General features: G+C 41.6%; 1 protein-coding gene across 2 annotated transcripts in view; it reads left to right on the forward strand.

The window, feature by feature from the left end:
- The first annotated feature begins 1,299 nt into the window (after window positions 1-1,299).
- LOC126191511 (heterogeneous nuclear ribonucleoprotein L) overlaps window positions 1,300-21,262 on the forward strand; it is a 169,290-nt gene continuing 149,327 nt past the window's right edge. For both annotated transcript variants that reach the window (XM_049932405.1, XM_049932406.1), the window contains exons 1-3: window positions 1,300-1,437; window positions 2,883-2,932; window positions 10,652-10,721. In XM_049932405.1, coding sequence (XP_049788362.1) covers window positions 1,369-1,437; window positions 2,883-2,932; window positions 10,652-10,721 — 189 coding nt within the window. In that variant the 5' untranslated portion in view covers window positions 1,300-1,368. The remainder of the gene's footprint in view (window positions 1,438-2,882; window positions 2,933-10,651; window positions 10,722-21,262) is intronic.

A 21,262-nucleotide genomic window follows, 5' to 3' on the forward strand; every position in this document is an offset into this window, starting at 1 on the left:
TTGTCCCAGATTTCTTTAGCATTCTTGCACGTTAAGACGAGTTCTGCAACAGGTTTACTTAGCGCACTTGCTATAAGACTTGCTGCCTTTGCGTCGTCCTTGAGCCATTCCACATACGCTTGTTTTTGTTCACTTGTCGCATCTTGCGGCAACTCTACACGTTCACGTGTACCGTTAATAATATCTTCTAGTCCATATGAACGTAGCACCATAGAAATATGCCATTTCCATTTGGCCCAGTCGTCAGGTCCTTCAAGCTTATCAATGCTGACCTTATAATCGCCGCTAGCAGTCATGTTTCTTTACAGACATACGCTCATTTCAAATATTGTTTTGATTAAACTGTGTTGTTTGCCTTTACACGTGTACTGGGCCCATAACCTGATGAAAAATATTATTTAAAGGCAAGAAAACATTTTATTAGCTTTGTAATTACACCCTGGATACGGAAAAAAACACATTTACTGTAAGAAAAACACAGAAGTTACACACAAGCCAAGAATAAAGATATTGACAGCAGAGTCATGGAGCAGCACATAAATATAGACGTTAAGGAATTTTTTCTTTTCTTTTAACAAAATAGATCACTTTACTTCGGAAGCTCTTAATGTATTTCCAAAAAAAAAAAAAAAGTCTTCGCTGATTGATCTGCAGCGAAAATTTACAGAAAAACTGAATACATTCGACAGAGCATCATCTTTCGATAGCAGTGTATCAGCTCCTGATAGAACCACGTAGCTGTCTTCTGAAAAATAATAGCTGTAAATGATGTTATATTTGGACAAAGCCTAGTCTTCCCTTCATACTGCATGCACCCATTTCTTCGGAAATTCTGGGTGTGAGAAAGGAAACATGTAAAGATTTTACTTATATTTGGAGCAGTGTTTGCTTTTCTCAAACATAATTTTCATTTCAAATTGTTAAAGCATATGTAACTTACATGAGAAATTGAATGCTGTCTCCTGTCGTCTGTGGATTAATACTGTATCCATATACAACAAAACTCTTTGTCATTTTTGTTAAAAAGAATGCAGGAATTCGACAGACTCACTCTTAAGTCGCAGCCGAAAAAGTCCAAACAGCTGTGAATTCCCATTAATATAGCAGCATCACCAAAGACTGTCACGGTTTTCCAGCAAACAGACCCATTCGAAATGTCTCTCCTATTTAATGTTAAGCTATCTGGTTACTCGCGTGACAATAGAGGCATCTCTCGGTGGCTTTCGTAGTTCTGGGTGTCGAAATGCGCTGGGGCTAGACACCTGTGAAGATGTGCTACCATAGACCTTGCTACCAGAGTGTGTGCTGCCATCTACGAATGCTAGTGATGTAGAAGGAAGCAAGAATTCATTCGAAATCAGTTTCAACATGGCGTTCAATGGTGAAGGTCCGATGATTAAGCGTCAGCGAACTGATTTGGAAAGTGGTCAGCATAGGGTATGTAATATTAATTTAGTTTTCTTTATTGTTGTTATTGAAAGTTGCAATAAATTAAGGTGATTATTTACCTATCAAGAAGACATTCGTGCTAATATTGATTGTGCATTACATGACGCCATGTACTTCCGGCGCCATTAGTTGCAGGCGTGTTTTTGAGGGGTTTTGAAATAAAAGAGTAAAATTTTATGAGTCTCGTGCGGTTTTAGTAGCTTTTTAGCATGGGTATAATTTTTGCCTGTTTGGGAAATTATATTGTTTGTCTTCTGGTGGTTCTGTGACACGTTAACTTTCTGAGATGCTGGGTTAAGTGGTCGGTTGCCGCCAGGGTGTTACCTCAAACTTGACTCCGTCGAAATGTTTGAATTCGCAACATTTAGTTTGTAAGTTTTATTTTGTTCGCTGTTATCGTATTTAGAGTTTGCGCTTAAGTTTGCGATGTTGATTGCAAGAATAGGTAGAGTTCCTAGAGTGATGCTTGCAAACAATTACTGGAAATTACAAAGCGTGTTTCTGGAAACTGGATCGCGTATTGCATTTATCGTTATGCATTAGCAACCGGGTGAATCGCCAGGTGTCTAACTTTCATTTCATTCCCAAAAGGAATGTGGTGTTCCAGTTTCTTAATTCTTGATTGGAGAAATCGTTTGATCTTAAGAATTCATCAGGGAATTGAATGTGGTCTTCAGTCTGAAGACTGGTTTAGTGTGGCGCCTCGTGCAAATCTGTCTTGTGCAATCATCCTCGTGTATAATGCATCCTACATCCACTCGAACATTTAGTCATGCATTGATCTCCATACACATTTATAAGCTTACCCCACGCGTTTTTCCGTTACAAAACTGACGATTCCTTGACTGTTTCAGGATGTGTTCCAGTGTTCTTTTAGTAGAGTTGTGGCACATACTTTTCTCCCAGTTTACATACAGTGCCTCTTCATTAGTTAACTAATCTTCCCATTTTCAGAACTTTGCACCACATTTTAAAAGATGTTTTGTTCTTGTTTGAACTGGGTGTCGCCCACGTTTTATTTCTGTACACCATTACACTTTTACAGGTGTCCCATAAGTGTCCCTAGCATATTTATGTCTGTAGTTGACAAATTTTCTTTTTCAGAAACTGTTTTTCCTTGCTGTGCCCCCCCCCCCCCCCCCTCATTTTCCCCAGAGAGTTCATGTGGTATGTACTAGGCACCCAGCAATGAATTGTTCATGCTTGCTATTGGTGGGAAGTATTCTAATTAATTAATTACTGTTTAATGCAGGTACTTTGCAAGTTAAGTTTACTCCTATGAATGTATGATGTCTGTGCTCTGTTGCACTGATAAATATATGTAGACAATTGGAGGGAAGATTAAAATGTGAGATGTGATGGCCTGAAAGTTGATGTATTGTCACAGTCTAGTTACTGAACAATTGTATTTCTTTCTTTTTTTTTTTTTTCAGAATCATGGTGACCAATATGCTGCTTATGGAGATGAGCCCAGAAGAAAAAGGTAAGGTGAATGTTATTAAGTTACCAAAATAAACACTCATCCAAAATTTGGTAAAGAATTTTGTAGAAGATCTCGAGGATGAGGGCTCCACAATCGTGGCAAAACTTTTACAGAATTCCAGAAGTGGTTAAAAGGTGTGGACACACACCCCTGTTTACCAACATTCCTTCTGTTCAGGCTAATACTGAAGGTTAATGTTCTTACCACACATTACCTTTACAGCTTATGTGTATAGTTGATAATACTTAAGGTCACTAATTGTCAGTGGATTGCTTCTTGAGCACGTGAGGAAACCATCCTGTGTAATTCTTCCATTTATTAAAATGGACACAAATAAAATGATTGGTGTTGAACTTTGCAGTTTATTGCTCAGTGTTGTTGAAATTCTGCTAGGCTAGTAACATTAGATGTTGATGTTATATTTTATCTTTTGTATTGAGAAAGCAATTGGTGGTTGCACGTATATTTCAAATGTGTATCCCATTTTTTACTCTTAGACCTAAAAGATAACTTTCAAGATACCTCTCCCCCCCCCCCCCCCCCCCCAGAAATGAGTAGAGGTGTCAAGTGGAAATTTGTTAAATACTGATGCCTTATGTTCCCTTGAAGGTATAAAGGAAATTTAAGGCTAGCCTCATCTGGTTTATTTTTGTTGTATATTTAAAGTACAAGTTATGATTAACTTGTAGGGTGTGATTGCATGTGATATGTATTTAAGAATTAAGTTTTTGAAGTGAAACAGCAGCATTGAAACTTCATGACTTTTTGTAAATAAGATATCCACCAAAATATTGGCTGACCTGGCTTCAACTTTTAGACAGTTTAAATTTGTGTTTGGGACTATGATTTAAAACCAGTTTGAGGCTAAATTTGTCAAGAGTGATCATTGCTTACTTTGTGTCTCTTCTTGTTCAGAACATGCTAACTTTTGAAAAGTATAGTAGTGTCATTGTGTTCCAGCATTTATCAACTCGGGTTGCAGTGGTAATTTTTTGATTGAATTGTTGGTACAATGGTCACTGAATAGTGTTAATTTGCACAAATGTTAATCCACTACCACTGTGCTATGAAGAGCGCCCTAGGGGTGCCTCAAGGGCTATCCATGCACCTGAGCAGCAGCACATTCTCCATAGACAGTGCAATCGGCCCATATTCAATAAGATACAATGACACACAATATTTGTCAGTTTTATCCTTTTCTAGCCAGTAATTGATCTGGATTAAACTTGGGATCCTGCAGAATCAATGAAACCCACCTCGTAATCTGGCAAAGCTTGGTGATGTGAGGAATCTTCAGCATAGGATTCATTGTTGTCCAGGTTAAAGTATGCAGTGATTAACTGTATGTTATCCACAATTCTGAATTTGCAGAATTGTACATAAACATGACCAGATTTTGTCAAAGTGACCTTCTGTAGACAAGATTTTAATGTCTGATTTTTAAGAATGTAGTGTGGTTGGGAAGGAGAAATGGTTGGTGTCGGATATCTTGCACAACTTCTAATTGTTTTTGTCCAGATAGCATCATAAGAAGTAGAGTACCTAATGTGAGATTTTTGATGGGGTCAACAGAAGCGTCCGATCCCACGCATCTGCTTTGACCCGTGACGTAAGGGTGTTTAGTGTGACGTCATGACGGCGCGGAGTTAGGTTTGTGGGTGTGGTGTGTTTGTAGATGTTGTGGTTTGTTGTGCTCTCTGGTGGTATGTTCAAGGTTTTCTTTTGTGTGGTGTAATGGGCTCAGTTTGCTTTTGCTCATTATCCAGAATTGTTAGTGTCGGCCATGTTTGTAGTGTAATTCATATCAGTGAGTTAACGATTTTGTGTGAAGGTTAATTTAGTGTTGTTCGCTGTAAATCGTGTGGTAATTTTAGTAAAATTAATCCGTTCTTGTTTATGTTCACGAATGTATATGGCGGATAAAATTAACAGTGCACAGGTCAAGGGAAGTGTTTGATCCCAATGTGTGGCTGTCTATGTTGATATTGGTATCGAGAGATGTTTTTGAGCTATATAGGTCAAGGGAAGTGTTTGATCCTAACTTATGGGATTGGGAGCTGCTGTTGAGCTAGTGTTGGATTCCAGATGATATTGTGTTTAGTGGTATTTGTGGAGTTCTGTGATTATGGTTTTTTTCGTCGTTTTGTGTGGTTTGTATGGGGGTGGGTGTCTAGATTTGTTTATATTTAGTTTGCCCCCACCCAAAAACACTCCATTTCCCGCGCTTGTCCCATTAGTGTCATTAGGCTTTTTGTGGAAAGTGTGTGTGTTTTTCGATGTATTTTCATTGTCATAATGTGTGTACACACAGACTTTATATGCGCCATATTGGAATCGTGGTTTATGGTCGTTTCCGCCATATTTGTGACGTCATGGGTCAAAGCAGACGGGCGGGATCGGACGCTTCTGTATTTCCTTTTGATGGGATAGTTTGTGGCCTGACTGTGATATTAGACTTTTTTTTTTCCACTATAAACATTGAAGGGAGAGAGCATTACAAATGTATGCCTATGATAAAGAAATTTAGGTTAGGTTGAAATTTGTCCCTGAAGAAAGATGATTGGTTTCAAGGACATTGTTCATTGTACTGTATTGGAATTATGATAGTTGGAAATTTCTCAACAAAAGGTGGAAGATTTGTTAAAAAGAAGACTGGTTTCACAGGGATAGCCATTTAATTAGTACTGAAAATGTAACAATGAAAGAAAAATAGCCACTAGGAAAGGAAATCGTTGACCATTTAGACCCTTGAGACATGGTTGAATCATTGGCTGGTAGTTCATCTGGCAGCATGAAAATGCAGCCTATAATTGTTGTACGTTTTATCACAAGTGCAAAAATAAGATTTGCATGCAGCAGACCTAGAGATTATAATGTGGGTACATACAGTGATGGACCTAAGCACCAGTTAGTAAATTTGACATGCTTTATAGGCATATTGCAAGGTTGTCTCGGTATTGTCAGTACCATTCAAAAAAGGGAGAGAATTTCCAATTTAGGCAAAAAAGAAGTACTTGTGCAGTGGATAGAAGAGAGAATTGTTGCTATTTCAAGCTTTGCAGATTTTACTTTAGGAATAAATTGATATTACTGTGAAGGGTATTGTAACTGTAGGTCTAGGTCACAGTGAAAAATTGCAAGAAAATAACTTGAGGAAGAAAACCACTGGAGTATAATTTGTATGAAGCATTGTCACCTCTTCAAAAGTTTCTTCAGATAATGAATATTCAGACATACTTCAGAGACAACCAACAAAAACTAGTAATGTTAATCGGACTTGCTATTTCACAATGGTTGTCGTGCAGTCTTCACAAGCAAAAAGTTGTAGGTTTGAATCTTGCCAGGAGCTTTGAAATTTTGTACATCTGTATCAAAATGATCGGTCGTAAAATTTATTCAGCTAACTGGTTTAAATGTAATTGTATTATTTATGTTGCTTTATCACCTCTTTTTCATCAGTGCATTAACTGCTTGTTATTCTCATTCCTTCTTATAATTCTTTTTCCACTTGGAATCTTTGTGCTTGTGAATTTAATTATTTTTATTTATCTACCATAATATTTAAACATTTCAGAGTACTGATTCATTGATTAAAAACAGTATTTGCAATGGTGTCAAATGTTTTTCATTGCAAATTTGTGCTTGTGAATTTAATTATTTTTATTTATCTACCATAATATTTAAACATTTCAGAGTACTGATTCATTGATTAAAAACAGTATTTGCAATGGTGTCAAATGTTTTTCATTGCAAATTGTACAGTTTTATTTGTATGGGAATCATCATATAAACATTTAAAATACAAATTTTTAATCCACTCAGTGAAAAATACCACAGATGAAGATTCAAACGGAGGAACGGATTATAAGTAAATTGAAACCTTAGCTAAATGAGGAATAAAATTACTGAATGCAGGTACACAGACAAAAACACTAAAGGGGATGAAATTAAATTGAAATCAATAACTGTAATTAAGTTCACATGCATAAAGGTTCAAAGTGGAAAAAGAATGATAGGAAGAAAAAATTAGTGTTCCAAACAGTTAATTCACTGATTAAAATGATGTAACAAAGGAATATAAATAAAACTTACATTTAAACGTTAGATGAATAAAAGTAACACTGTCAGTTTGACAGAGATTAAAAAATGGAAAGTTTGAAAGCATCTGATGAGAATTGAGTTCGCTTCCTTTCATGTGTGAAGACCAAACAACTACCTTTATGCTGCACTGCCTGTTATTTTCAAAGCTGTAGAGTATTGCCACGAAATTCTGAAAATTTACCTACATCACCATGTAAATGGTTTCTAAGGCAGTGTCCTACGTCAGCGACAGAAGTGACCAGCAGCGAGTGACTTCTGGGTACACGACTCTCCAGGGACAAGAAGCAGCATCGGGTGACAAGCTTGGGTGTCCTGTGTGCGGGCGACCATGTCGCGCTACAAGATAGCTGCTTAGAGCCAACCAGCTCTTCTTACAAACGGCGTCCTTAAATTGTAGAATACTTACTTAAGAAAATAAAGTTAAAAGGAATGCTGCTCATGAAATTTGCAAAAGGAGGAATCTCCGTGGAGAATTTCATAAGTATCGTCAGCTAGAACATACACGTGAATTTGCAGAGGAGCATTAGATTATCTCATAAATAAATTTAAATGCGAATGTTTTTTTACATGATCCAGAACTTTTAACAGTCAACAAGTGCGGTGGAATGACTGTTACATGACTAACGATGCTAAATACAAACATAAGCCCACAGATTGACGATATTTACAAAAAGACGGCTGTAGTGTAAGGGTGGCAAACATGGCTCAAAATATCCTGTTTGATCTTCACACCTATCTCAGTATATCACACACATTTTATTCCCAATAAATTAAAATGAACCATGAAATTTTACCGATATTTGATGTTGCAAACGTAATTCATCAGCAGTCAGTGTTAAGACCTACTGTTTCAATTACTCTAATAGTCTGTAAAAGTAAAGCTTCCAAAATTTTTTAATAGAAAGTCACTTTTGTGTAATGATTTGTCCAAAACTGTGAAATAAAAAATATTAGGGAAATGTTTGGAGCACCTCATTTTCTATTCACGAGTTAAAGCATCACTCAAATGCACATAGAACGTTTCTCTGATCTACTTATTTCTCTTACACAAACCATTTCATAAAATATTTGACTGATTTCTTCCATTTTTTGAATTTACAGTTTTAATCATAAAGCATGATCCTACTTACTTCTTGTTTGCCTTCCTAATGTACTTGATTTGATTGAAGACTTTTTGACATCTAAATACTGCACCAATGTAGCTTTTTATGTGCAAAATAGCTAGGTCTTGAACAGATGAAATTTTTGACATGTCATTTACAGCACCTTTTTGTGAACTATTTCAATTTTTCCTCAGCTTATTAAGTTTTCCTTCGTTACCCTGATTACTTTCAAGCAGTTATCTATTTTCATGCCAAACTAGACCTCATGCTGGTAACTTTGATACCCCGTTTACCTGTTTCTCTCCCTTTGTTTGGCTATTAAAATTTGGACAAAACCTCATGGTGTAATTTATAGCAGAGTCTTGTTTTTGCTCTGCTCACGCATTTACAAAAACGTGTAGAGTGTTAATCATATGATAAAATAGTCCTTTCTGTGTGCTGTCATTTCCAAAATTTGTCGTTTAAATATCTTGAACCTTTCATGAGATACGATTTTTACGACCACTTGACTCCCCAAGTGCTGGAAAGGTTAGCTGTCGCTCGGTTCTGTCGCTTATGTAGGACACGGCCTAAGAGTCAGTCGTACTGCTGTATCTCTCTCCTTGCAGTATTAACTGTGGGAATACAGAATGCCTGTATTTGCTTTGTACGGAGGTTAATATACGAACATGCACACTCATAATGTAATCAAAATGAAATAGTTTAATTGCATTTTGCTAGAATATACCTTGTAATTATTATTCTAGTACTGGTCTATGTTCAACAGAAATTGTTACAGAAATCTCAACAAGAAACAACTTACCCTCAAAATTTGCCTCTGTATTAATACGGCCACTTCATAAGTAAAACAAATCCTAACAATTAGTGGGGAATCTCCCTCTTCTAACATACTAGATCTTGTCTGGGGCACTGAAGGAATGCTCTGCCCATAACTTAAAGAAAATGTAGTGCAATTTAGGAAGGAAAGGTCTTCTGTGGAGCAAATACAAAATCTAAAGAAAAAGGTGTAAATGAAAATTTAGACTCAGTTGAAATGCACTAGAAAACATTCTAAAGGAATTATGACTTGATAATAAAACAGAATTAATTAAATGTACTTAAACACTACGTGGATAGTGTTTGCAGACTGGCTTTTGCAGACGGCATAGAGTTTATTACGAACACAGTGGGTTGTGCCAAAGTAAAAATCGCCAAACTGAAAATAGTGATTCAAAAAGCACAGTTCAAGACAAGCATCAATAATGCCCCTCAAAATCTTTAAAATTCATCACACAGTGTCTAAATGAAACTGTTAAATATCTAGCAGAATGGGTAATGAACAATGAAAAAGAAAAGGTAATAGAGAATAGTGCATAAAATTGAAAGTGCACACCTTAATGACAAAAAGCGCACAGTAAGTCTTTGTTCTGGAACATAAAACTCAGTGCTGAGGCCTGCAGCAGAAACAGTTTAACTGACAAGATTTGGGGCTCTGAAAACTTGGCAGGACATATGAAAAGTGCTGGAATTCGAATGGAGATCGTAGATAACAGGACAATTTTTAGAGAAGCAACACAAAAGGCAAGGGGTCAGGAAAGAGACATCAGCAAATAGAAGTGGACCAGGGAGAAGACACTCCCAAAAGATGTAGTGTCCACACAAATTTACTTGGTGCAGCCACTCCCCATCAACCAATGCACAACTTGTAAACTTCATTTATATGGTCAGTCAGTCTGGGGAAAAAAGAAAATTAAACTTAAAGGGACAATGCCAAAATTTATTTATCATGCCCTCGAAAATGTTACCTTGCAACTCAATTGAGGAAACATTAAATACGGAACTGCTCAAGAATGGCGCTATGGCAGCTTTTTCAATGCCACATTACCAAAAGTTTTGTAGGTCATGACCACTTCTGGCTGTAAGATTTTTACGGGAATAATAGGCTGCTTTTCATGAATGTACTTTTCAAGTGGTTACCTTGTAATGCCTTTTGGACAGTATTATTGAGATTGTTGCTTATGGCTAAGTAACAGAATTCAGGCTACATACTTCAGGGTGCAGACCTAATGCTTCGGATGTCTGATGAATGGAGTTTCTGAAGGCACACAAGTTGGGATAAGGGAAATGGGAGTGTGCAGGAAGGAGTGGTAAATTCTATGCATGCTCCTCCAGCTGTTTCCAGCTCCAAAGTGTAGTAGTTCAACTGATACTGATCATTTTAGATTTGCTTTGGAACAGCTATATTCTTTTGATTTCAAATGCTGTATGGCACTCTGTGGTATTTTGTGGCCAAATAATTTCTTGAAAGAAATTTTGATTTCCTCTATTTTGAAATGGTGTCTGTGGAATACAAGGGGCATATGGTCATAGAGGTACTGGTAATAGTTTTGCCAAAATAAACTGTGTGGTAGAATCTATTGTCTTTCGAAGCTGTAATTTTTATAACAACTTATTTTGTGTGTTTGCTGTCTTAAACATATGCACACTTCAGTCAAGCTTGTCGTTGGAATACTCAAAAAAATCTTATTTCTTTCAGAACGGAGAATGAAAAGCCAAATCATGTGCTTTTATTCACGGTATTGAACCCCGTGTACCCCATCACAGTGGTGAGTATACTTCAGAAAGTTGCATGTGTTTCACTGTATGGGTGTTCAGAATGTTGATGAATATGTGTACTTAGCATATTGTAATTATTGTGATTGCTGCCTAAGTTGAAAGTTACTAACAAGTAGGTAGCATTGATTGCAAATGGACTTCATTATTGAGGCATACTTTCTCATTGTGCGTATTGATTTTTTTACTTGACCTGTGGTTTTCTCACTGAATGAGACATGGCTAGTTAAATGGAGAGAGAGAGAGAGAGAGAGAGAGAGAGAGAGAGAGGGGGGGGGGGGGGAGGGAGGAAAAAAATATGCTCAGTGAAGAGTGACAATATGCCTTGCAAATGAACTGATCTTGAAGCACCTAGTAAGGAACAGGAAAGGGCTACATTGAAAGTTTTGAGACAGGGAATTGAAGTATTGGACTTCAGATAAGCTTCAGCTGCCAAGCCACTGCAGTATTAAAGTATTAGCAATGTGTAATATTTGTAAGTGATAGCTCATTTTTATTCATATGATAATGATGTGACGAACCATTGAGCAGAAATGTTTCTGTTTAAAATCATTTATTTTTGTTTAACATTTATTTACATATTGTCATACATTTACATCCTGTCAAACTGGTAATCACTGCTTTCAGAGATTAAATTTGGAAACACTTTGCTACCACTTTGCTTTTTCATGTAGTAATTATTTGTCGACATGATTACTTTTCATTGAAAAGCAACAGCTGCTGCAGAGAGCAATTATTTTATATTTGTTGATAAAGGTGAGGGTATCTCATGGGGGACTACCAGCAGATTCACTGTGTGTTTGGTTGCATCTACAGAATCAAAGATTGTACACAATGTTTCATGCTGATGAGGGGACTGTTCTTACTTGCTCTCACTATTTGATCAGTATAGTAGTCAGAGTAAGGCTTCACTCTCAACTGTTTCTTGAAAGGTTGACATGCATGTAGACAGTGTTGGGTGGTCGGTAACAGGCAAGAGGTCTGTAGGAAAGTGACTAAGTACGCAGTTTCATGATCGCAAGGTCTCTGGATCGAATCTATAATCCGTTCATCATGAGAATAAATCTGATGATGTAAACAAACACAAAAGCAATGATTGGTCAAATGCCATAGCACACACAAACTGGTGGTGTTACGCTGTTGGAAGCAGGTCCTACTTATGTATTAGATATCTTATTAATAAGTTGCATGAAATGAATCTTAAATATTTTCAAATGTATTAACAGCCATCAACATTTTTCTTAATCACACTTTGGCTAAGTAGTTTGTATTTCAAAAATCATATTGTCACAGCCTCTGCAGCATTGTGCTCAGATTGTCGCACTGTTGATGCACAGTATGAAATTGGCAGAGGCTGCTTTCAGTTCTGTAGTGAAACACACGCATAGAACATGGTTAAAAAGTGCTGAAAAATAGGCTGTTTCTGATGTCTTCCATCACCTTATGGAGATAATTGGCTTTGAATTTTTCCAGTGTTTTATACAATACACACACACACACACACACACACACACACACACACACACACACACACACACATTGGACGTTAAGCGCAGTCGGTAGCATAATCGAATGTGAAAAAATGCGGTTATTCATTTGTTGTTTCAAATGTCCCTAGTTGCATTTCCTCGTTCACTTTGAAATACCTACATAAAGTAATTATAAAGCTCATCATTTTTTATGAACAATGAGTCTTCTTGTTTATAACAATTTAATTTTTAATGCAACAATGGAAAACGAAATCTACTTTATTTGGACTATGTCAATTGTTTTATATCACAGAGGTAGATAAGTATTGTAGAAACATGAAAAAGATCATTTTCGCAAGATCGAGCACATCACCATACAAATGTTGCATTTTTACATTTGCTACTGTACCATTACAATATGGATCCAACAGAACTGATCTGGAGCCAAGCTGCGGGATTTGGCCCACGAAATAACAAGACTTAAGCTGCCAGACATCCTGGAACTAAAGCACACATCCGCCTGCTGGTCCAGGAGTTAGAATAGGCCCGAGGTATCTCGGTCTGTCGAAAGAGGCGACTAAAAGCAGTCTCCCACTTCTCGGTCCTTTAAGTTCAGGTCCCATTCTATAGTTCGACCTGACACTTTCCAAATTCTACAGAAGTGCGGGCCATGTGGGGAAGGATGTCTTATTTGGTGCATGAGTTATCCATAGTGCTTAGATTTGATCTCCTGAACCTCTTGTGATAGCTTTGCATCTCCACCTGCAATTCAGCTGTTTGGGTGAGGACACTTCCTGGGGTATGGCATCTTCTTCTGTTGTCTCCTGTCCTCTTTTGCCCCCATGACAGTGTTGCATTTCAGTGTGCCCAATATCCAGCATGGTAGCCAGTCCGTTGTGGTGGGGCCGCCATGTACCAATTTGGTGGTAGCCCCCTGACAACACAGATAGCACTGCTGATGCCTTAGATGTAAACTCCCCCTGTATGCCAAGGAGTTGATATGTCTTTCTGGGGCATCAGGACTCCCAGCAACAGCCATTATGTCAGGTGGCCTTTCTGTGGCTGGATGTTGCCTGTGGGTCCGAGTCCCTGATCGGAGTCGGTGGTATCAGTGTGGCTGACCCGCAGTGAAGTGGACTGTCATCTCTTGCTGGTGACCAAATGGTACCAGCAGTCTCTGAGTTGGGCAAGATCTAGTACAATGCTGACCCATAAGACCCTAAATTGTTTCCCTTTCTCGCTACACCATGGCAGGAACGTAGGGCTACAGAAAAAAGAGCCATATTCGCCTCAGTACTTAGTCTGTAACAGAGTGGACTTTGACCACTTTCTACCTATGAAGCCTCAGTTTTTTGTTGAACATCTTGAGGATAAGTTTGGGGAAGTGATAGCACTGTCCAAGATAAGCGGAGCAGTCTTCAGACAGCATCCCAAGCCCGATCCTGTGCATTACTTGCTTGTGATCGGCTGGGTGATACTCCCGTTTTTGTCACTCCCCATAAAAGCCTCGGTGTGTTCCAGGGGATTATTTTCCATCGTGACTTCCTCTTGTAGTCTGTTGATTAGCTCTGCACCAATTTACAATGGCGAGGTGTTCATTTCATCTGGCGCGTTTACAGGAGACCCAAAGACAACAGGGTTGCTACTGGTGCCTTCATCTTGGCCTTTGAGGGTGATTCATTGCCTGAAAAGATCAAGGTGATGGTTTACCACTGTGACGTTAAACTGTACGTCCCCCCCCCCCCTCCCTATATGGTGCTCTAAGTGCTGGGCATGTCTGCCCGCTGCACTTCTAATTCCCCATGTGAGACTGCGGACGTCCACTGCATCCAGATACTCCCTGTGTACCTCCTCCCACTTGTATCAACTGTGGAGAGCAGCACTCCTCCCTGCTCGCCAGACCTCGAAGTACTCTAAAAGGAGCGGAAATTCCAGAGTACAAGACCCTGGACTGGTTAACTTACCAAGAGGCTAAATGTAAATTTGAAAGATAACACCCCATTCGGTTGACGTCCACATACGCTGCAGCTGCATTACCATCGCCATTGCAAGTACCAGTCGTACCACACTCTGTATCTTGAACAGTGGGCTTTCTGGGCCTCCAGAATACATCTGCCACCATGGTGGTAGGACGAAAAATCTTCTTCCGTTGTTCTCAAAGTGCCTACTTTGGGAGTAAGGGCCCCAACCGCAGGGGACGTTGGTCCCCTCCTCCAAGCCAGAGAAGCAGCTGCCTCCTTTGGTTCCATGTGTGCGGAAGGGGTCTCTTGGGACCCTCTCCCAAGATCTCCACTAATGCCACAGTAGGCACTCGCCAATGGCAAAAGGAGCCAGAAGCTGCTGGACGAAGAGCTTCAGTCTGTCTGTGTGCCTGAAACTACTTCAGAGAAGTCCTCTCAGCAAGTCCCTGAAAAGAAGCAAGAGGGCAAGAAAACAAAGAAGTCTGCTAAGAAAAAGGACTCTCCAGTTGCCTGAACACCACCACTTCCTACCAATTCTGCACCTGCAGATGAGGTGGAGATCTTGGCATTCCCTGAGGACCTGGATCTCACTGATGCCTCACCAATAGGATTGGATACAAACACTCAATTGGTGGCAGCAGGTGACACTGAGGCATAAGCTGCCTCCTTGCATGCTTCATGCCTTCCCAGCCTCATGATATCATCGTCCTCCAGTGGAATTGCTATAGTTTTTTCCACCACCTGGCCGAGCTACAGCAACTGTTAAGCTGTACACCTGCTTTCTTCATTGCCCTCCAGGAAACCTGGTTCCTGGAAATATGGACCCCTGCCCTTCGTGGCTACAGGGCATATTTCAAGAACCACAGCGAATCCACCTGTGTGTAAAGTGGAGTTTGTTTGTCCTGAACTCTGTATGCAGTGAACCTGTGCCCCTTCACACCCCTCTTGAAGCTGTGGCTGTCAGGATAAGGATGACGCAGGAAATAACTGTCTGCAATGTATATCTTCCTCCAGATGGTGCAGTACCCTTGAACTCATTGGCTGCACTGATTGATCAACTCCCTAAACCTTTCCTAATTTTGGGAGATTTTAATGCCCATAACCCCTTATGGGGTAGCACCATGCTTACTATCTGTGGCAGAGATGTCAAAACTTTTACTGTCTCAACTCTAATTCTACCTCTACCTCTTAAATACTTGCGTCCCCACACAGTTCAGTGTAGCTCATGGCATTTACTCGACCATTGACTATTTCTCTGCAGCTCAGAACTTCTCCCATCATGACTTGTGAGGTAGTGACCACTTTCCCATCTTCCTGTCACTCCCCCAGTGCCATTCTTCTGGATGTCTACCAAGATGGGCTTTAAACAAGGCAGACTGGGAAGCTTTCACATCTGCTGTCACCATTGAATCTCCCCCTCATGGTACCATTGATGTGGTAGTTGAGCAGGTCACTAGAACAATCCCTTCTGGGGTGGGAAACACCATCCCTTGTTCTTCAGAGTTACCTGGTGAAACTCAGTACCTTGGTGGTTGCCAGAAATCGCTGAGGACATTAAAGAGTGTCGGTGAGCTCTACAGTGACATAAGCGGCACCCTTCCCTAGAGCACCTAATAGCTTGTAAATGGCTCTGTGCTTGTGTTCGCCAGGAAAAGACTGAAGCAGGCATGTTGGGAGAGATACGTGTCGACCGTTGCATGCTACATGTCACCTTCCCAAGTGTGGATGAAGATCAGACGTGTTTGTGGGTACCAGACCCCAACAGGTATTACTGGCGTGTTATCTATTGACACAAACACAATTGCTGAACACTATACTTTTGAGCCTCCGCATCACAATTATCCCCCAGCATTTCGCACGCTCAAAAGTCTGAAGGAAAGGAAAGTCCTCTCGTTCACTGAACATCACATTGAACCCTATAATGCTCCATTTACAGAGCGGGAGCACCTCTGCGTCCTTGCACATTGACCTGACACAGCTCCTAGGTCAGATAAGATGATAAAACTTCTCTTGTCAGACTATAAGCAACATCTTCACGTCATCTTCAACTGGATCTGGTGCAATTGCGTCTTTCCATCGCAATGGTGGGAGAGCTTTCCAGTGCTCAAACTCAGTAAAAACCCGCTTGATATGGGTAGCTATTGGCCCATTAGCCTCATCAACATTCTTTGTAAGCTTTCAGAAAGTATGGTAAGTCGTGGTTTGTTGGGTCCTGGAGCCAAGAGGCCTACTGGCTCCATGCCAGGGTGGTTTCCACCAGGATTGTTCTACCATTGATAATCTAGTTTCCCTCGAGTCTGCCAACACCGGGTTGCCATCTTTTTTAATTTCTGAAAAGTGTAAGACACGGCCTGGTGACATCATATGAGTAGGGTCTCTGAAGTCTGCTCCCAATTTTTATCCAAAATTTCCTATTCTTTACTTTCCGTGTCCAAGTTTGTGCCTCCCATAGTCCCATGCCCCCTCCCCCCCCCTCTCCCCTGTATCCAGGAGAATGTGGCCCTACAGGGCTCTGTATTCAGTGTATTTCTAGTTTTAGTGGCCATTAACGGTCTAGTAGCAGCTGTTGGGCCATCAGTCTCGCCTTCTCTATATGCAGAAGAGTTCTGCATTTGTACTGCTCCTCCAGTACTGGTGTTGCTGAGTGACACCTACAGGGAGCCATCCAGAAGGTGCAGTCATGGGCTCTAACTCATGGTTTCCAGTTTTCAGCCACGAAGTTGTGCGTCATGCACATCTGTGGGTGTTGTACCATTCATCCGGAACCAGAACTTTATATTAATGACAATCTACTCACTGTAGTGGAGATTCTTAGGACTGGTTTTCGATGTTAGATTGCCGTGGCTTCCTCATCTTCCTTGGCTGAAGTGGAATGCTGCCTGAGGAACACAAACTGGGGTGCAGATAGATCTACGCTGCTGCAGCTCTAGAGTCCTTGTTCGATCCTGCCTTTACTATGGTAGTCTGCTTTATGGTTAGATGGTGCCCAATGCACCACCGTGGTGTTAGACTGGCAACAGGAACTTTATGGAAGAGTCCGGTGACCAGCATCCTGTGGTGGAGGCTGGAGTCCCTCCATTGAAGGTTAGGTGCGCACAGCTGCTCGCCAGTTACATTGTGCACATTCATAGTTCTCCTGAGCATACAAATCACGGGTCTCCTTTTCCCATCCACAGCGGTTCATCTCTCGCATCGGATGCTCAGGTCATATTTTAAGATTGTGGTTTGCGTCCGATCTATCTACATCCATACTCCACAAGCCACCTGACGGTGTGTGGCGGAGGGTACCTTGAGTACCTCTTATCGGTTCTCCCTTCTATTCCAGTCTTGTATTGTTTGTGGAAAGAAGGATTGTCGGTATGCCTCTGTGTGGGCTCTAATCTCTCTGATTTTATCCTCATGGTCTCTTCGCGAGATATACGTAGGAGGGAGCAATATACTGCTTGACTCTTCGGTGAAGGTATGTTCTCGAAACTTTGACAAAAGCCCGTACCGAGCTACTGAGCGTCTCTCCTGCAGAGTCTTCCACTGGAGTTTACCTGTCATCTCCGTAACGCTTTCGCGATTACTAAATGATCCTGTAACGAAGTGCGCTGCTCTCCGTTGGATCTTCTCTATATCTTCTGTCAAACCTGTCTGGTATGGATCCCACACTGCTGAGCAGTATTCAAGCAGTGGACGAACAAGCGTACTGTAACCTACTTCCTTTGTTTTCGGATTGCATTTCCTTAGGATTCTTCCAATGAATCTGTCTGGCATCTGCTTTACCGACGATCAACTTTATATGATCATTCCATTTTAAATCACTCCTAATGTGTAATTCCAGATAATTTATGGTATTAACTGCTTCCAGTTGTTGACCTGCTATTTTGTAGCTAAATGATAAAGGATCTATCTTTCTGTGTATTCGCAGCACATTACACTTGTCTACATTGAGATTCAATTGCCATTCCCTGCACCATCCGTCAATTTGCTGCAGATCCTCCTGCTTTTCAGTACAATTTTCCATTGTTACAACCTCTCGATACACCACAGCATCATCTGCAAAAAGCCTCAGTGAACTTACGATGTCATCCACCAGGTCATTTATGTACATTGTGAATAGCAACGGTCCTATGACACTCCCCTGCGGCACGCTTGAAATCACTCATACTTAGGAAGACTTCTCTCCATTGAGAATGACATGCTGCGTCCTGTTATCTAGGAACTCTTCAATCCTATCACACAATTGGTCTGATAGTCCATATGCTCTTACTTTGTTCATTAACTGTATCGAACGCCTTGTGGAAGTCAAACACGGCATCTACCTGTGAACCCGTGTCTATGGCCCTCTGAGTCTCGTGGACGAATAGCGCGAGCTGGGTTTCACATGAGTCTTTTTCGAAATCCATGCTGATTCCTACAGAGTAGATTTCTAGTCTCCAGAAAAGTCATTATATCTCTCCTGTCTGAAGTGGAGTCCTTGCCTTTACCACTTACATTAGAATTCATGGTGTACACCTAGGTTGAAGCTTCGCCTGGACCTTTAACATGGTCCTAAGGACTCTGTTAACCCCACAGCTATCTACTGTCATTTCCTCTCTCTTCCTTACATGTACTGGGACCATGAATTGGTTTGCACTTAAGAGCTCAGTGGCTGATTGTCATGTTGGCTTTGCGTATATTAATGGACAACATACTGAACAGCACTCTTTGCAAGATGGCTGCAGTATCTTCACTGCAGAGCTGGCAGCCATTTCTCATGCTCTTGAGCGCATCCACTCATGCCCTGGCGAGTTGTTTCTTCTCTGTACCGACTCCTTGAGCAGCCTACAAGCCATTCACCATTACTATCCCCACCATTATTTGGTAGCGACCATCCAGGAGTCCATTTATGCCCTGGAATGGTTCAGTGGTGTTTGTGTGGACCCCAGGACATGTCGGAATCTCAGGCAACAAATTTGCTGACAGGCTGGCCAAACAGGCTATGTGGAAACCGCTCCTGGAAATAGGCATCTCTGAAACTGACCCTTCTGTCTTAGGCCGGTATTACACCATCAAATTTCTTTGTCCAATATCTTTGTCAAAGAAATTTGATGGTGTAATATGGGACTTTGTCAAATGTCGTCAAATATTTGATCAAAACTAGGGCATCGCTGTAGATTTGATCAAAGAAGTTGTCCTCTGTTCACTGCAATGCGACATGTTACGAGGTGGAGCACTAGCATCGTTGCAGTGCTCTGTCATCTGTAGTATTTCTGTAAACACTGCCGGTTAATACAGTTGGTGTGTACCGACAACTACAAAATTAATAGAGATATACACTCCTGGAAATTGAAATAAGAACACCGTGAATTCATTGTCCCAGGAAGGGGAAACTTTATTGACACATTCCTGGGGTCAGATACATCACATGATCACACTGACAGAACCACAGGCACATAGACACAGGCAACAGAGCATGCACAATGTCGGCACTAGTACAGTGTATATCCACCATTCGCAGCTATGCAGGCTGCTATTCTCCCATGGAGACGATCGTAGAGATGCTGGATGTAGTCCTGTGGAACGGCTTGCCATGCCATTTCCACCTGGCGCCTCAGTTGGACCAGCGTTCGTGCTGGACGTGCAGACCGCGTGAGACGACGCTTCATCCAGTCCCAAACATGCTCAATGGGGGACAGATCCGGAGATCTTGCTGGCCAGGGTAGTTGACTTACACCTTCTAGAGCACGTTGGGTGGCACGGGATACTAGTGGACGTGCATTGTCCTGTTGGAACAGCAAGTTCCCTTGCCGGTCTAGGAATGGTAGAACGATGGGTTCGATGACGGTTTGGATGTACCGTGCACTATTCAGCGTCCCCTCGACGATCACCAGTGGTGTACGGCCAGTGTAGGAGATCGCTCCCCACACCATGATGCCGGGTGTTGGCCCTGTGTGCCTCGGTCGTATGCAGTCCTGATTGTGGCGCTCACCTGCACGGCGCCAAACACGCATACGACCATCATTGGCACCAAGGCAGAAGCGACTCTCATCGCTGAAGACGACACGTCTCCATTCGTCCCTCCATTCACGCCTGTCGCGACACCACTGGAGGCGGGCTGCACGATGTTGGGGCATGAGCGGAAGACGGCCTAACGGTGTGCGGGACCGTAGCCCAGCTTCATGGAGACGGTTGCGAATGGTCCTCGCCGATACCCCAGGAGCAACAGTGTCCCTAATTTGCTGGGAAGTGGTGGTGCGGTCCCCTACGGCACTGCGTAGGATCCTACGGTCTTGGCGTGCATCCGTGCGTCGCTGCGGTCCGGTCCCAGGTCGACGGGCACGTGCACCTTCCGCCGACCACTGGCGACAACATCGATGTTCTGTGGAGACCTCACGCCCCACGTGTTGATCAATTCGGCGGTACGTCCACCCGGCCTCCCGCATGCCCACTATACGCCCTCGCTCAAAGTCCGTCAACTGCACATACGGTTCACGTCCACGCTGTCGCGGCATGCTACCAGTGTTAAAGACTGCGATGGAGCTCCGTATGCCACGGCAAACTGGCTGACACTGATGGCGGCGGTGCACAAATGCTGCGCAGCTAGCGCCATTCGACGGCCAACACCGCGGTTCCTGGTGTGTCCGCTGTGCCGTGCGTGTGATCATTGCTTGTACAGCCCTCTCGCAGTGTCCGGAGCAAGTATGGTGGGTCTGACACACCGGTGTCAATGTGTTCTTTTTTCCATTTCCAGGAGTGTATGAAGCTGATGAGGCACTTTACAATGTGAGGCAACCTGAATACAAAAATAGATTAAGATGATATGATATTTGACCTGACCTGACCTAATCTAACTCTCTCCTGTAGCAAGGAATCAGTGTTACAGTGAGTCTGTCTTCTGCAGATATAGCAGTTCTTGAGTGAGTATTGTGCTTTGTGATAGGAAGATGCACTTGCTGAGCGTGTGGTGTATGGCTTGACATACTCCACTATAAGCTTACGTAGCAAGTTTTGTTGAATACTTTGTGTCATCAAAACCTACGGCTTCACCCAGGTATGTTTCCTTTTTTCCCTCGCTTCTCTTCCGCATGCGCCCAAATGCAATTTTGATACATGCAACTGCTAACGTTAATAACAAGT

This window comes from Schistocerca cancellata, chromosome 6 (genome assembly GCF_023864275.1).
Source record: "Schistocerca cancellata isolate TAMUIC-IGC-003103 chromosome 6, iqSchCanc2.1, whole genome shotgun sequence".
NCBI classification, from domain to species: domain Eukaryota; kingdom Metazoa; phylum Arthropoda; class Insecta; order Orthoptera; family Acrididae; genus Schistocerca; species Schistocerca cancellata.